Source organism: Rhinoderma darwinii, chromosome 2, assembly GCF_050947455.1.
Source record: "Rhinoderma darwinii isolate aRhiDar2 chromosome 2, aRhiDar2.hap1, whole genome shotgun sequence".
In the NCBI taxonomy this organism is placed as follows: Eukaryota; Metazoa; Chordata; class Amphibia; order Anura; family Rhinodermatidae; genus Rhinoderma; species Rhinoderma darwinii.
This window is the reverse complement of record NC_134688.1, coordinates 207,537,925-207,552,988: the sequence shown is the minus strand read 5'-3', so window position 1 is coordinate 207,552,988 and position 15,064 is coordinate 207,537,925. Positions and strand designations below refer to the sequence as shown.

The window sequence follows — 15,064 nt, the reverse complement described above, 5'->3', positions numbered from 1 at the left end:
GGAGTGGAGACATCTACTGGAGGGCACAGCTCACCCTATTCTGATATTTACCGACCACAAGAACCTCACCTATCTCCAGTCGGCCCAACGGCTGAACCCTCGACAAGCCAGGTGGTCTCTGTTCTTTGTCCTGTTCCAGTTTGAGCTCCACTACCGTCCTGCCGACAAAAAAAGTGAGGGCCGATACCTTCTCCATGTCATTCGAGACTGGGGACACCATGGAGTCTCCGCAAAACAGCATTGATCTGTCCTACATTGTCTCTGTCAACCCCCTGCAAGTTAGAGACATTCCTCCGGGAAGTACTTTTGTACGCCGGGCGGACACAGCTCCTCACGTGGGTGCCTGTAAAACCTTAGACTTGATTGCCCATCATTTTTGGTGGCCCACACTGCCCAAAGACACCATGGACTTTGTCTCGTCCTGCACGGTGTGCGCGGTTAACAAGGTTGCTCACTCCAAGCCTGCAGGCCTGCTACAGCCGCTGCCGGTGCCCAATGCTCCCTGGCAGAATATAGCAATGGACTTTGTCACGGATCTGCCTCCCACTGCTGAATGCAGTACGGTCTGAGTGGTGGTGGATCGATTCTCAAAAATGGCTCATTTTGTTCCGCTGACCAGCCTAGCTCTTCTTCTCGGCTTCTCAACTGGCCAACCTCTTCATCCACCATATCTTCTGCCTGCATGGCTTACCTCTGCATATTGTGTCTGATCGGGGGGGTCCAGTTTACCTCAAAGTTCTGGAACGCCCTCTGTAAACTCCTTGATGTGAAGTTGGACTTTTCCTCAGCCTACCATCCCCAGTCCAATGGTCAAGTCAAGAGGATCAATAAAATCATGGAGAACTATTTACGACACTTCATCTCCAGGCAGCATGATGACTGGATGCATTTTCTTCCTTGGGCCGAGTTCTCCTATAACAACCACACAAGCGAGTCCACCGTTGCCACACTGTTCTTCATTGTTTACAGCCAACACCCACAAATTCCTCTCCCGATGTCAGCTACGTCCCAGGTGCCCGCAGCTGACTCTGCATTGAGGGACTTACTGCAGATCTGGCAGCAAACCCGAACCTTTATTCTGCTGGTGGTCGACCGCATGAAACGAAAGGCAGACAAAAGGAGAAGAGAGCCTCCTCAGTTTCTTCCAGGGTACCAAGGTCTGGCTGTCCTCTAGGAATATCCGACTGAGGGTGCCGTCATACAAGTTTGCTCCCAGGTTCCTCGGATCCTTCAAGATCCTACAGCAGATCAACCCTGTCTCCTACAAGCTTCAGATGCCTCCCACCCTCAAGATCCCCAACTCCTTTCATGTCTCCTTCCTGAAGCCTGTGGTCCTGAACCGGTACACAAAGACTCCTAGTCCTGCAGTTGGCCCCAGCAGTTCATTAGATTCATTCGAGGTTAAGGATATCTTGGACACAAAAAAAGTGGGAGGAAGAACTATTTATTTGGTAGATTTGAAGGGGTTTGGTCCAGAAGAGATGTCCTGGAAGCCAGATGAGAACCTCAATGCTCCTACCCTTGTGAATAAGTTCCTCTCTCGCTCTGGTCCCAAGAAGAGGGGGCATAAGAGGGGGGATACTGTAACGTCCGCGGCCGCAGACTCTTCTCATCCTGTTGACGCCTTCCTTCCCGGAGATGCTAGCACATGCAGCCGTCCTGGCCTGCAGTGACCACTACGGTGTGCGCGCGAGTTCAGTCCCCACCTTAAAGGGCCAGTGCGCACACATGTTTAAAATTGTCTAATCACCGTGGACAATAAGAAGGGCCCTGCTCCTTCACTCATTGCCTGAGTGTTATTGTGTTTACCCGTGTTAGTCTTGCAAATGGTCCCTTAGTGTTTTCCAGTTCCCAGTGTTCCCATTCCTGCTTCCTGTATCCTGTATCCCGTGCTACCTTATTCCTGTACCTTAGAGAGTTGGAGTTGTGTTGTGTCACCGATCACGTCTGCTGTGTTGCACCACGCCTTGTGTCTGCCGTTAAGGTCCCATCCGAGCCTAACCATCGCTATTGTCTGAACTACTATAGGTACCCTTACTCGGACTATAGACTTTACTTGGTACACTGTGTGGCCAGGTGCTATCCCGTTACGACGGAACAGCCCAGTGGGTCCACATACCCACAGATCGTGACAAAAAACACCTGCATAATATTGTGTAGGTCTACCTTGTGGCCCCAAAACAGCTTTGGACTCTACAAGACTAGTGCAGATGAGATGTGGTAACTGGCACCAAGACGTTAGCAGCAGATTCTTTAATACCTGTAAGTTGTGATGCAGGGCCTCCATGGATCAGACTTATTTTTCAATTACATTCTGCACATGCTCGATCTGATTGATGTATTAGGAATTTGGAGGCCAAGTCAACACCTTAAATACTTTGTCATGATCCTCAAACCATTTCTGAACAATTTTGGTACTGTGGCAGGGTCCATTCCCTGCTGAAAAAGGCCACTGTCATTAGGCAATACCATTGCCATGAAGAAGTGTATTTGGTCTACAATACTGTTTAAGTAGGTGGTAAGTGTCAAAGTAACAACCACGTGAACGTCAGAACCCAAGACTTCCCAGCAGAACATTGCCCAAAGTATCACACTGCTTCCAATCGGGTTGACTTCTTTCCCATAGTACATCCTCATGCCATCTCTTCCCCAGGTCAGCGAAGCACACACACCTCACCATCCACATGATGTAAAAGAAATCATGATTCATCAGACTTGACCACTTTCTTCCACTACTCCATGGTCCAGTTCTGATGCTCACATGCCCATTGTAGGTGCTTTTATAGGTGGACAGGGTTCAGAATGGTCAATGACCAGTCTGCGCCTATGCAGCCCCAAACGCTGCAAGCTGCCATGCACTGTGTGTTCTGACACTTTTGTAACAAAGCCAGTGTTAACTTTTTCAGCAATTTGTGCTATAATACATCTTCTGTGGCATTGGGCTAGCTTTTGCTCCCAACACACACCAATAAATCTTCAGCACCCATATCATTGTTGCCAGTTCACTGGTTGTCCTTCCTTGGACCACTTTTGGTAGGTAGTAACCACTGCATACTGAGATTGTATTAACAATCTCAACACTGCCATTTTAACCCCTTCCCGACATTTGACGTATCCATACGCCAAGTCGGGTAGGGGAAGTATGGAAAGGGGTCACGTAGTGAACCCGCTCCATACGATGCCGGTGTCGGCTGTTTGTTACAGCCGACACTTCAGAGTAACGAGCGGCATCGCGCTCGTGCGCGTTCCCACTCGTTTAACTCGTTAAATGCTGCGGTCAATAGCGACCGCAGCATTTAAATCGTTAGAAATAGTGGGCGACCCCCTCTAAAAGCTCATCGCGCCCCTCGCTATGCAATCTCGGGGGGGGGGGCGATAGTTGCTATGGCTGCCTGGGGGCCTAATAAAGCACCCCAGGTCCGCCATCTTTGTGCACCTATTAATAGTTTAAGGGCTTAATAGTTGCCTGTCAGAGTCACGATATACTGCAATACATTAGTATTGCAGTATATCGTACAAGCGATCTAACGATCGCTGGTTGAAGTCCCCTAGGGGGACTAATAAAAAAAAGTAAAAATGAGTTTAAAAAAAAAATTACAAGTTAAAAAAAAAAACCTTTTCCCATTTTCCCCCTAGAGAATAGTAAATAAAAACATAATTGGTATCGCCGCGTCCGTAAAAGTCTGAACTTTTACAATATATCATTATTTTACCCGCACGGTGAACGCCGTAAAAAAACAATTGTAAATGCCAGAATCTCTATTTTTTTGGTCACCTCATCTCCTATAAAAAATAAAATAAAAAGTGATCAAAACATCGCATGTACACCAAAATGGTATTATTAAAAACGACAGCTTATCCCGCAAAAAAATAATCGCTCATACCACTTAATCGCCATATCGCCATAATCGTATTGACCCACAGAATAAAGTTAACATGTTGTTTTAATTGCACAGTGAATTCCGTAAAAACGGCGCGCAAAAAAACATAGAGGAATCGCTGTTTTTTTCATTTTCTACCCCACAAATATTTTTTTTCCTGATTCCTAGTACATTATACGATAAAATAAATGGTGCTACGAAAAACTACAATTCATCCAGAAAAAATCAAGCACTCAGGCCTCATGCACACGACCGTATTTTTTCCCACCCGTAAATACTGGCGTAAATACGGGTCCGGTGTCACACGTATTCGACCCGTTTTGCACCAGTATTTACGGACCCGTGCCCGTAAATATGGGTCCGGTGTCACCCGTATTCCACCCGTATTTACGGGCACGTTTTTGGCGGCAAAATAGCACTGCACTAATCGGCAGCCCCTTCTCTCTATCAGTGCAGGATAGAGAGAAGGGACAGCCCTTTCTGTAATAAAAGTTAAAGAAATTCATACTTACCCGGCCGTTGTCTTGGTGACGCGTCCCTCTCTTCACATCCAGCCCGACATCCCTGGATGACGCGGCAGTCCATGTGACCGCTGCAGCCTGTGATTGACCTGTGATTGGCTGCAGCGGTCACATGGGCTGAAACGTCATCCAGGGACGGCCAGGACGTCGGGCCGGATGTCGAGAGGGACGCGTCACCAAGGCAACGGCCGGGAGACCGGACTGGAGGAAGCAGGAAGTTCTCGGTAAGTATGAACGTCTTTTATTTTTATTTTTTACAGGTTGCTCTTTATTCTGATCGGTAGTCACTGTCCAGGGTGCTGAAAGAGTTACTGCCGATCAGTTAACTCTTTCAGCTCCCTGGACAGTGACTATTTACTGACGTCGCTTAGCAACGCTGCCGTAATGACGGGTGCACACATGTAGCCACCCGTCATTACGGGAGCTCCATAGACTTCTATGGACTGTCCATGCCGTTATCACGGCCTGAAATAGGACATGTTCTATCTTTTTCAACGGCACGGGCACCTTCCCGTAAGAAAACGGGAAGGTACCCGTGGCCAATAGAAGTCTATGAGCCCGTTATTACGGGTCGTAATTATGACCCGTAATAACGGGAGTTTTTACGGTCGTGTGCATGAGGCCTCATAGGACTATATCGATGGAAAAATAAAGAAGTTATGTCTTTTGGAAGTGGGGAGGAAAAAACTAAAATGAAAATTTGAAAATGAGCTGCGGCGGGAAGGGGTTAAAGATACTCTGACCCAGTTGTTTAGCCATCACAATTTGGCCCTTTTTAAAGTCGCTCATATTTTTACACTGTCCCATTTTTACAGCTTTAACTTCAAGGACTGACTATTCACTTCTTGCCTTATATATCCCACCCCTTGAGAGGTGCCAATGTAACGAGATGATTAATGTTATACACCTCACCTGCCATTGGTTTTTATGCTATGGCTGAACAGTGTATGTACAGCGTGTTTTTATGTTATAGCTGAACAGTGTATGTACAGTGTGCATATATTATATGTGTATATATAAGTGTGTGTGTGTGTGTGTGTGTGTGTGTGTGTGTGTGTGAGTGTGTGTGTGTGTATATGTATATATATATATATATATATATATATATATATATATAAAAATGCAGCACTCCAATGAGATCGGGACAGAAAACGTTTTATTTACCCAGTGTTTACAATAGCGCAACATTTCACCCACTCAATGAGGGCATTCTCAATATATATATATATATATATATATATATATATATATATATATATACATTATACATTATGGATGATGGCTGCAATTTTTTCCGCCATCATGGCAACGGTGCCCCTTAAAGGCTTTCTTTCATTAATTTTACAACCCCCTGATATGCAGTTTACAACCTGCTCCCACTATCAGACTTTTCACATGTGGTGTGTCTCTCCCAGTAATATGTGCAGAATATGAGGTCTGTGAGTCCAGGATGCTGCTGTATTCACTAGTTTCATTCCTGCTCTGCTGTCCCCTTCTAATACAGCCCATGAGGGATCTCTTCTCTCTTGTGCTGCTAGATAATGAGGCTGAGAAGTGTGTGAGTCCCCCTGCAGATTCTGCCATGGGTGCTCTCCTCCCTAATCTATACTCTTATTCAGCTTGCTCTGCTGTGTAACCCCCTCCCTGCTGGTATATGGAAGGGAGGGGAGAGCAGAGAGAGCAGATGATGTCAGCCCTGAGCCAACAACATTCAGGAGCAGAGTGCTGTCGGATCTATGTTGGAAGCATCAGTATAGCCAGTTATAAACAGGTGCTGTACAGACACTACAGCAACAAACTGGTAGGGCAATTTTAATGAAGAATATTTGGAAAGTTGCATTTAGGAAGCAACTAGAAAAAAAAAAAAAAGATTCAGGGAATTTCCAGACAGGCTTCTCTGGATAAGTGCATTGAAATCTGTTTAGAATTGAGCATTGCTATAATATGGATTAATATAATATGTATTATCTATTATACATTAATAATATATATCATGTATTAATTTACTATACTATAATAGACTATAACACTTCCGGAGGTCAAGAAGGAATTGATCCTGCATTATAAGTGCACCAGTTTCTGAGAAGCTGCTGAGAGTGTCAGGAAAGCCTGCCCAAGATCAAGAGAAACGTTTCTTAGAAACTCTACTCTATTGGCAAACAAGATTCCATGGGAAGTCGCCTTTAAATATTGTAATAGTTATGACAATACCTAGCAGTGTATTCTACCACAAATCAAATGCATACAACATTCTTAATGGGTACATACAAAGTGATTTGTATTAGCAGCACTTCCTCATGCATATCTCTTCAATAATTATGATATTTCCCATCCAATAAACCAATTTAACCTGGCAACCTATGTTAGCTGAACACATCAGTCCTTGTGATTCACTGGCAAATCCAGTTTTTCACATATCCAGATGAAATCAGAGCACTTAAAGGGGTATTTAGAGCATATCCATGGGGGCAAGTAAGCATGGCTGTTTCTGTAACTCCCAAAAAAAAGAATTGAGAAAGCTACGCACTTCCTAGGCCACCTCTGCATTCATTTTCCGTCTAGATGTGATGAATTAGATGCATCTAATATACATTTATGGCATATTTTCTGGATATGAATGTTTAAGTTGGGAATACAACTGTAATTTAGAAAATAACTACTTTCTGTAGAACTATACTTCATTTAGTTTAGGAAAGATATTGTCTAACACTGTCAGAATTCCTAATATCCTTCCGGAGACTAGGGATCTATGCCTGCTTATCCTAATTTCACCAAATCTCCTGCCTGCTGACAAGCCAAGACATTTTATTAAACCTATAGAAATATACTAGCTTTAATCCCTCCCCATGCTGTTGCTGCTATATGTCATTACACATCACTATCCCACAACATGTGCCAATCCATTATAGGAGAAAAGGGTGGCATTAAAGTGGGTTTCTGGGATATTACATTGATGTCTATCCTAAGGATCAGCAGAATGAAGGGGAACTCACTGGAGCACGTGCATTAGCCCCGTGTACCCCTGAGGACGCTACTCTGTAGCGAAACATGTCGGGGGGGCTTTCAAATTCCTTTTAATTCCTACCACTGACCGGTTTCACTATGCTATCTATTTAGTTGACTATTGTCAAGCAATCTAACCTACTACACTTGTCAATGCGTACCTTATCGGTAGCTACTCTATGCCTGCACCACAGGCAAAATATTGTCATCCGGTCTTCTGGTAGTGAGAATTTTAAATTTGTGTGTGTGGTCGTCTTGCTATAAGTAGCTAATAAAGATTTACTTTTAATTTATATTGTTGGGTAGTTGGGAAATTAGGCTTGTCGTCTGAGGGCGACACTTTCTTCTCCTGCAATTCATTAGTGTGCCTGCCAACTACCTGGGGTCTCTTTCATCTCTCTGTGTTCCCCACTGGAGCACGTGGCACCTTCACTGCAGCTATGTCAATACAAGTGTGGCCGTGCCTGGTAATGCAACTCAGCCACACTAAGCCCCGTTCACTTGAATGGGCTGAGCTGCCATACCAGGCACAGCTTGTATGGAGGTTGATGTTCTGGGTACTGTAGTAAAGGGGCCCTGCTTCTTTTGTTCTGCTGATTGGAGGGGGTACTCTAAGTAAATAGCCCATCAATATAATATCCCGGAAAACCCCCCAACTTCTGTCTGGTTCACAAAGCCCATGTGAAAGAGCAAGCTCTGGATAGGCACCCTCTTTAATTGGCTTCATATCAGCTGCATGAGATGCCTCTATGGTACACCCTGGGCCACCAGCATGGATATTGATCCAGCCACATGGTTTTGATCCAGCCACATATCAATTAATGCACTTTGGTGCCGATTACTAGTGAACATCGGTAATCATTTCATCAAAACGTATTACTACCAACATTCTAAATATCTATTATTTACAAATGTAAGCACAGTAACTTACCCACATGTCCAATCACTGCAAGAACTTAAAGCAGAAAATAAAACCAGCAAACATTAATTATGAATAATGAATAAAAGTTAAGTGTAAAAAGGCTTCAGTAGGATAGAGATTGATCATCTATACAGTACTGACTCTTAGGATAATAAGTAATAAAGCATTTTATAGAATTTATATGGTAAACTCCATTGGTACAAGAGCCGTATTTTTGTCATAACGATTGTGACATTAGTAATAATACTGTCATATATTTGTAATGAAATGTGTACTTGTAATACATCTTAGAAGTGCAATATACTGTGTGTGTTAATAAGTGAAATCTCATTGCAATAGCCAGAACCTTCATACTAGCTGCTAATATCGAAAATCATTATAGATAAACTTCTATTAAAAAAATAATGGAAATCTAGAGTCACATTTGCGGATATAGCATATATAGTGACCTACCTGCTCGCTACATGTTTAGTCATAGCCAGTTTCTGTAAGAGAGAAATTACAACGTGGAACTTAGGAAATATGATGTCAAATTCTTGGTACACAATTATAAAAAAAAATTCCATGTGAATTATATGGGATATATTAATTATTTTATTCTCCTCCTGCATTACTTTAATTTGAGCTGGCACTATGTCCGATCAACTTCAGGCAGAGCAGTGTAAAAGTAATGCTAGACCCCGTTGGTCCCCTTCAGACATTTCTAGCAGCGGCTTATCTGACAGGGGAATAATTAGGCATATTTGTTGTGGATTTTCATTACAGATTTTACCCTTTGCAATGCAAAAGGGTGTGATCTGTGTCAAATCCGCAACAAAGTCTGCGACGTGTGAACTCAGCGTTTTTCAGTCCTACGTGCCCGATTCGTCCTTCCTCAATGTCTTCCGTCGAGGGACTTTCAGACTAGCCCCCATACATATTAAGTTCATCAGCTGATTCCACTGCAAATTTTGACTTATCAAACCTGAATTCAAAAACATTTATGATTTACTAATATAAATAATATTTTAGTAATTTACCTCTATGAGCAACTTGTGATGATCATCTGATTGACTGAAATTCTTGCCTATCTCAAATACTGGAACTGTGCCCTCTTCACATAAATGCATCCATTGCTGATATTCTGCTTGGTCTGGAAGTCGGTCCCAAAATATCTTGAAAACTTCCCAAACTGTTTCTTGGCAAACTGTACAAATAGATAATAACAAAGGAATGCTTGTCATAGCTGAACACAAAACAATTAAATAACCCCTATGAGACAGGATTAACGGAACTTTATTTATATGTTTGTTAAATTATTAGGGTCAGCTATGGGGGCCTCCTCATACACCAAAAACTGGGTGGGTTATAATTCTACATTTTCCAAATAACAGAAGTAAAAAAGTTTACTCAAAATTATATTTTATTTTGCACATCTACTACATTAGCATTATAATATAGTGCGTGACTAAGTAACATAGCCATCTTAAACATTTATTTCACGTATATTACAGCACGTTCAAACAATATTAAGAAAAACATTCATGGTACCAAGGGTGTATTACATTTTTTAACATTTGGTTATAAGAGGCACAGTGAGATGGAGTTTGAATTTTACTTTTAGGTTTCTTGCACACCACTGTATTATGACCTAATGTACGGAGTTGTGAAAGGACTCCCATTCAACTTTAAGGCTGGGTTCACACAACCTATTTTCAGGCGTAAACGAGGCGTATTATGCCTCGTTTTACGTCTGAAAATAGGGCTACAATACGTCGGCAAACATCTGACCATTCATTTGAATGGGTTTTCCGACGTACTGTGCAGACAACCTGTCATTTACGCATCGTCGTTTGACGGCTGTAAAAATACAGCCTCGTCAAAAGAAGTGCAGGACACTTCTTTCAGACGTAATTTGAGCCGTTCTTCATTGAACTCAATAAAGAGCAGCTCAAAATTTACGGCTGTCAGAGAAGCCTCGCAAAATGCGAGGAGGAGCATTTACGTCTGAAACGAGGCAGCTGTTTTCTCCTAAAAACAGTCTGTCTTTTCAGACGTAAATGCCTGCTATCATGTGCACATACCCTGAGGGTATGTGCACACGATGAGAGGCTTTTACGTCTGAAAAGACAGACTGTTTTCAGGAGAAAACAGCTGCCTCGTTTCAGACGTAAAAGCTCCTCCTCGCATTATGCGAGGCGTCTGTGACACTCGTAAATCTTGAGCTGCTCTTCATTGACTTCAATGAAGAACGGCTCAAATTACGTTGCAAAGAAGTGCCCTGCACTTCTTTGCCGAGGCAGTCAATTTACGCGTCGTCGTTTGACAGCTGTCAAACGACGACGCGTAAATTACAGGTCGTCTGCACAGTACGTCGGCAAACCCATTCAAATGAATGGGCAGATGTTTGCCGACGTATTGTAGCCCTATTTTCAGGCGTAAATCGAGGCATTATACGCCTAGTTTACGCCTGAAAATAGGTCGTGTGAACCCAGCCTAAGTCTGTATGCTCTGATTTTTATACGGTGGCATGCAGAAGTTTTTCCTGTTCGAATCCGTATGGATCTGGCTGAAAAATCATGGCATGCTCCATCAAATGCTGTAAGTGTTGATTCTAGGGAGCCCCCATGCACTGACATACAGGCCCTGTACACATAGCTCTGCTTTGTGCATGAGGCCTTTGTACCAAAATTGACAATTGTCACCTTTCCACAGGATAGGTTATAAGTGTCTGATATCCCCCCTCCCCCCGATCGCAAGAATGGCGGTCCCAAACCACTCGTTCCTCCTCACTGCACGCGTGGCAGGGGAAGAGCTTGAATAAAGTGGCAGTCAAGCATGCACTCTGCCGCTTCATTCAATGTCTTTAGGACTTATAAAAACAGCCGAGCGCTGTACTCGGTTGTTTCCATCAGTCCTGAAGACCTTCAATGGACCGTCTGCGTGCATGTTCGACCATAGCTCCATTCAAAGCCCTCAATCAATGGGAATCTTAGCGGTGGGGGTCCCAGCGATAAGGCACTTAGCACCTATCCTGTAGATATGTGAAAATTGTGGGTTCTGGTACAACCCCTTTATTAGCATTTAATAGAACAATCCTTGGCATGGCACTATACAGGTTGAAAGGGTGCTATTCTCTACTGTCGATAAGGAATAATAGGGCAGATTTACTATCCAAAATGCACTAGAATGCTGCGCCCCACGTTTAATTACTGTTTTAGATACTTTTTGCACTGCGCTCCTCAAGGGAGCATATCTTAGCGGGAAAGGGGGAGGGGAATCTATCAAGTATGGTATGAGGTATCTATCAAGATGCGCCAAATTTATCCTAAAGAATGCACCACTTTAATATATTTGGTGCATCTTCTGACTGCCTGATCTAAAACTTAGACAGTAGTAGTAAATCTGCCTGAAAGTTTCCAGATATTTCTAGTTACTTTTATTCTCACACCATTTCTTGGAAAAAGGCGCTGTACTAGATTCATAATATGTATTTTTTATCTCTGCCTTTTGAGCTTTTGAGCATCACATGACCACTTTCTGCTTTCAATGTATTATTACAACATACTTCACTTCCCCCATGCATATAAATAACTAAAGCCGTGCTAAATAAGGCAGCTAAGCTGTGTAGGTTATGACCAAGCGGTCTGAGAACGTTCACTGCCAAATAAACTGACGCATGAAGTAATGTAGCCTTAAAATAGGATGTAAACACCAAGTAAATGTGCGTGGTCTACATTTCTCTTTTATGTAACCATTAGATTACTATCAATATCTGCAACTATATTACTAAAGGGTGGTATACATTTCAATTATGAATCTGAGCACATACACAATGCAAGGCGGACTTAGTAATCTTTTATTCCAATAGAGTCCTGAAAGGCTGATATTAGATACCACATGTCAGTACTTTTGCAACAAATTTTTTATTACTTTCATCCATTTAAAATACAATAAAAAATAAGCAACTGTACAAATAGTCTTGATTAAAATGTGATACCAATATACGTATACTGTTCCTATGCAGACCTATATGTCTCCATGGTTACTGACGAGACGTAAACCCTATGTAGTCTGATTCTGCAATCATGTAATATGCCAATCCCTCAGCAAGTTTGGACATTGAGATGTACATGTATGCCATATTGATTGTGTGGGCACAGCAATAACACCTGCATAATCAACAGTAGGAGTGCAGCCATCAATCATACCCACTCATACCCAATCATATTTCCCCAGTAAAGATCATTACAGACTTAAAACACTGCAATCAATATAAAACCAAGGCAGGGTGTCTCCCTTTGATATCATGAAGGCAGTGGCATACCGACTATAGAGGCAGGTGACTGCTATGGGATCTGTGGTGAAAGGGGGCGCTACATTACATCCCCTACATAGCATTCTCCAGCAGATGCCAATAGAGGGAGCTTACTGCATAGAGATTTTTACAGCTCGCATTGGTTTCAACAGTTGCTGTATAAATCTATATGCTCTTAGCTCCCCCTAGTGGTGGCTGCAGACAGCGTTTTAACATGTATTTAACATGTATTTCCCAACCCAGTGCCTCGAAAGCCACATGTGGCTTTCGGGCCCCCTGCTTGTGGCCTCCCAGATGTTAGCAGCTACAGATACTATTGTGCACTAGTGGCATTAGTGGCACTAGTGGCATTACTAGAACTTGGTACCAGGATTAAAGCCATATAATTGGCAGTTAATACTAGGGTAAAACTCATATCACTTAGTCATATCTTGAATAGTCGTTTTTCCTTTGTAATATTTTGTGTCGCTCAACACCACCTGCCATATTTGAAAGTGGCTCATGAACTACATAAAGTTAGGGACCTCTGATGTACTTTGTGAAGGGAAGCAGGGTTTTGAAGCTGTATTGGGTAGATCTAAGTACGTAAATATAATATCAAATATGGTGTTCATGCCACCTGCATCACTTTTTCTGCCACTTGTCTACGGCTACACACAGCACCAGGGACGGATATTGGGGCACTACTGGCACAGTGCATTAGTAAAAATAGAGCTGAAAATATGTCTGGAAACTGGAGCTCTAACCCCTTTAAATATCTGTTCCACAGTTACCGTGGACAACTTAATAAAAAAGTTGTACATTTGTTGGAGCTCTTAGTGGGGGATGGTGTCCATTCTAGGTTTTGATAGAAGACCCTGTGGATTCTGTGTATGCCCCTGCATGAAGGGAGCCCCAGTTATGTTCTCTGGGCTGCCCTGGTATGCTTTAATATGTTAACAAAAAACACTTTTCTTCTAGTAAAAATAGGGTTTATTAGGAATAACTAACATAGTAGCAAATAACCAGTGAATATTTAATATGGGTTAAAAAGCTGTGGTTGGAATATTTTCCGATCCCAGCTGTGTTTAGGAGGCTGTTCCAAGTTCAGGAGCTGTTAGTTACAGCCCCCGCTTAGAGGGTAAGTAACTGGACCCCTTATCAGCCTCTTCTACAGTGACGCCAAAAGTCTTCACTGTAGACAAAGGTCCTGCACCGGTCGGGGGGCAGTCGTTAATGAGTTAAGTATTTCTGTTGATAATCCTCAACATGAATATTACTTAACTATTAGGTTTTAATCGTACCATTGATTCAAAAGTATTACCAAATGTTTTATTGTTTCCATGTCTAGCGACCTGGAGGCAGACTAAGAACACTAAGGCCTCCCACCCACGAACGTGTTTAGTCCGTGATATACGGTCCGTACGTCGGCCGCTTTTCGCGGACCGAACACACTGCAGGGAGCCGGGCTCCTAGCATCATAGTTATCTATGACGCTAGGTGTCACTACCTCCAACTGTCTCATATTGTAATCATGTTTTCAGTACGGAACAGTTGTGCCCCAAACCACCCACAGCAAATGTTTTTTATGTTTTTTTTGGGGGGGGGGGGTGGTTAGTACATTATTTAAAAACTGTTATTTATTAATCTAGTTATGCTCATTTTTCTGGCTTGCGTAGTTTCCCAAGAAGTTAAATTTGCTGAGATAAAGAAAAAAAAGGCCAAATATATCAGATTTTATTATTAATGACCATAATAACTTCTCTTTTACCATTGACATGTTGTATATTAACGACAATGAAAAGTTGAGGTTTATTTGGTCAAAAATAAGGATAAAACCATAACCAGACTACACACCTTCACTTTTTCCCATAAGATTTGAAGGATAAACAGAGAGCCAAATGCCTCTGCAATATTGCCAGTCAGAGTGCCCCCGTAACAGTACCAGACAGATTCCCCATGAATAGTGATAGCCAGGGTGCCTCCATGTATACAGCAAACCAGAATGCTCCTATTATTTATGTTATGCAGACTTTTTGTCATTAAACATGTTATGCAGACTGCCCACATTAATTGTGCCAGCCAGTGTACCCCCATTAATACTGCCAGAGAATTCGATGCCTAAATAATAATTAAAAAAAACACCTACTCCTTTCTCCAGCGTGTTGGTTTTCTGCCAGGAGGAGGCATATGAGCAGCAAACAAGTGGCCACTCATATACCACTTCCTCTCCTGGCACTGATATCTATTATCACAAATTAAAGATACAGAATGCTATTGGTCTGGCAGAGTGGTAAAATGTATTTTGTAAGTAATCAATTTCCTCCAAAGTTTGATTGCAATCCTTGTGAGCTTAATTATTATAACAGCATAATGTTCATTAACAAAATGGCTTCTTATTAATATTCAAAGGAAACTCCACCCTTGCTAAGACCTGTTGCAATACAGCAACACCTTATTT

General features: G+C 42.5%; 1 protein-coding gene across 1 annotated transcript in view; it reads right to left on the bottom strand.

Moving 5' to 3' along the window:
- The window catches only part of IMPG2 (interphotoreceptor matrix proteoglycan 2), a 91,542-nt gene that overhangs the window by 40,875 nt on the left and 35,603 nt on the right, over positions 1-15,064 (bottom strand). Inside the window, exons 3-5 of the mRNA XM_075851117.1 lie at positions 9,347-9,513; positions 8,781-8,812; positions 8,337-8,360 (exon numbers count right to left, since the gene is read on the bottom strand). Of these exons, the coding sequence (XP_075707232.1) occupies positions 8,337-8,360; positions 8,781-8,812; positions 9,347-9,513 (223 nt within the window). The remainder of the gene's footprint in view (positions 1-8,336; positions 8,361-8,780; positions 8,813-9,346; positions 9,514-15,064) is intronic.